The sequence below is a fragment of the Otolemur garnettii genome, unplaced genomic scaffold, assembly GCF_000181295.1.
Source record: "Otolemur garnettii isolate 467f Iridium unplaced genomic scaffold, OtoGar3 scaffold00198, whole genome shotgun sequence".
NCBI classification, from domain to species: Eukaryota; Metazoa; Chordata; class Mammalia; order Primates; family Galagidae; genus Otolemur; species Otolemur garnettii.
In genome coordinates this window covers 1211448-1213444 of record NW_003852593.1, presented here as the reverse complement: position 1 = coordinate 1213444, position 1997 = coordinate 1211448, and the positions used below count along the sequence as shown (strand labels likewise).

Below are 1997 nucleotides of genomic sequence, written 5' to 3'. Positions count from 1 at the left end.
TACGCCCCCTCAAGTCAGGGACCTGGCAGTCACCTTCCTCGCCGTAAGGGAAAAAACTGAGGCAAAGTTAATGTTAAGTGGAGAGTTTATTTGGACCAAGTTCGAGGACTGCAGCCCTGCGGCCGGGACGCAGGTTGCCCTGAATAAACGCCCCCATTTGCAGCAATGGGTTTGTTGTCGTTTGGAGAGAGATAACGCCCTGTCCGCAGGCTGGAGTGAGGGAGTGCGTCACTGCAGCCTCCATCTCCAGAGCTCAAGAGATCCTCCCGCCTCAGCCTCTCAAGCAGCTGAGAGAGACTACAACCCTGAGTCACTGCGCCCTGCTCCTAGCAGTGGTTGTGTGATGGAGACGGTCCCCTCCGGTGCCCAAGCTAGAGTGTCGTGGTGAAACTAGAGCCCCAAGTAGTGGGTTTTCTAAGGAAAAGGTGCAATTCCTAATTGTTCACCAAGAACTTACATTAAAATAACATGAGCTACTGATTGGACACGGTATTTTTTCAATCACGAAATTCAGGAATATGAAGATAATGAGTAAGGCGGCAAGTTAGGAAATTACAGGAAAGAACAAAACGCCTTTAAACATTGCTCCGGGCACGGGGGAGGGTATGGCTGAAGTCCCATAGCTTTATCTCTCTGGACCTGATAAATTTTGAATACCTCACTCAGCTCTGAGGGCTCTGAGCTATTTTTCTTTCATTTACCCTCTTTGATCAAAATCTTTCTCTTGTGAAAGAACTAATCACCCACACATTAGATGTAAACTTGTCCCAGTCAGAGGGAAGGCTCACTTCAGGTAATCGCATCTGTATCTTGTCTGTGCTGTGGCCTGGAGACTCAGCCAGGGCTCAAGGCCAAGTAGATGGTAACAGCTGGGCGCGCGCAGGGAGCTGCGCCGCATTTTGGAGAAGTATTTATAATGCAGCGGCGCCGGTGCAGTAGCGGCGCCCGGGGTCCCGCAGGGTCCTAGCGTCCACTGCATTGGCTGCCGAGGGTCACCATGTGATCTCGGGGGTGGGAGTAGACGCCGCCTCCGCGCCCGCCCGATGGCACACTGGGCGCTGCGCGGCTGCCGGGCGCCGGCGGCCGGCGGGGGTGCGGCCGGCGGGGGTGGCGCGGACAACCCTGGACACGACGGAGCGGGAGAGACACGCGAGATGGCCGGGGACAGGCGCGCGCGCGCGCAGGGGTGGGTGGTGGCGATCTGGGCTCGGTGTCCAGGCCCGGAGGGGCGTCCAGCCGGTCTCCGAACAGGGCCAGTACCGGGAGCGGGTGATGGGCGCGCGCCGCGGCTCCGCGCGAGCCTGGAGCGCCCCGACCGGGCCGACCGCAGGAAGCCAGTCAAGGAAGCATCACCTCTCTCCCGCCCCTTTGTCTGAATACGGCTCCCGGCGGAGGCCTTGGGCAGGGGGCGCCCCGCGAACCAGCGTCCGGGACCGCACCGGATGGAGGAGAGGAGACGTGATCAGAGCGGGACGTGGTGCCTACGCGCCAGCAGCCTCGCGCGTCCGGGAACGGCGCAGCAGTCCCCCGCCCGACCCTCGCAGCCGGCACAGGGCTCAGGGCCCGCCGGACCCTCCCGGCCCGGCCCCCGCCCTCCGCGGCCCGCGCATGCGCCCCGTGGCCTCGGTGCAGGTGCACTAGGGGGTCGCGGACCGCGTCTTCCCAGTCCTCGCAAGCTGGACCTGCAGACACTGCTGGGCGGGTGCCGAGGAGTTCAGGTGAGGGACAGGTGGTCGCAGACCCCATTCTAGGCACTAAGCGAACCCAGCCTCTCGCAGCGCTCCGCCTCCTTCCCCTAGTCACCCCGCTGGGCAACCAAATCTCTACACCTGCGCGGGCCGCGCTGCGCAGTGGAGTGGGGCTGGCGGGGAGACTAAGGTCACCCAGAGGCCAGGAGGGGCCGGGCTTGCCCATGGGACTTGAGAGCCGGCGTGCAGCACCACGCTAAGGGAGCGAAGCAGATGGAGCGGGGAGGGACGCCGAACTGGTCCACAGGA

General features: G+C 62.3%; 1 protein-coding gene across 1 annotated transcript in view; it reads right to left on the bottom strand.

The window, feature by feature from the left end:
- NAT8L (N-acetyltransferase 8 like) overlaps positions 1–1997 on the bottom strand; it is a 14110-nt gene that overhangs the window by 3698 nt on the left and 8415 nt on the right. The window contains exon 2 of the mRNA XM_023507702.1: positions 997–1241. Coding sequence (XP_023363470.1) covers positions 997–1241 — 245 coding nt within the window. The remainder of the gene's footprint in view (positions 1–996; positions 1242–1997) is intronic.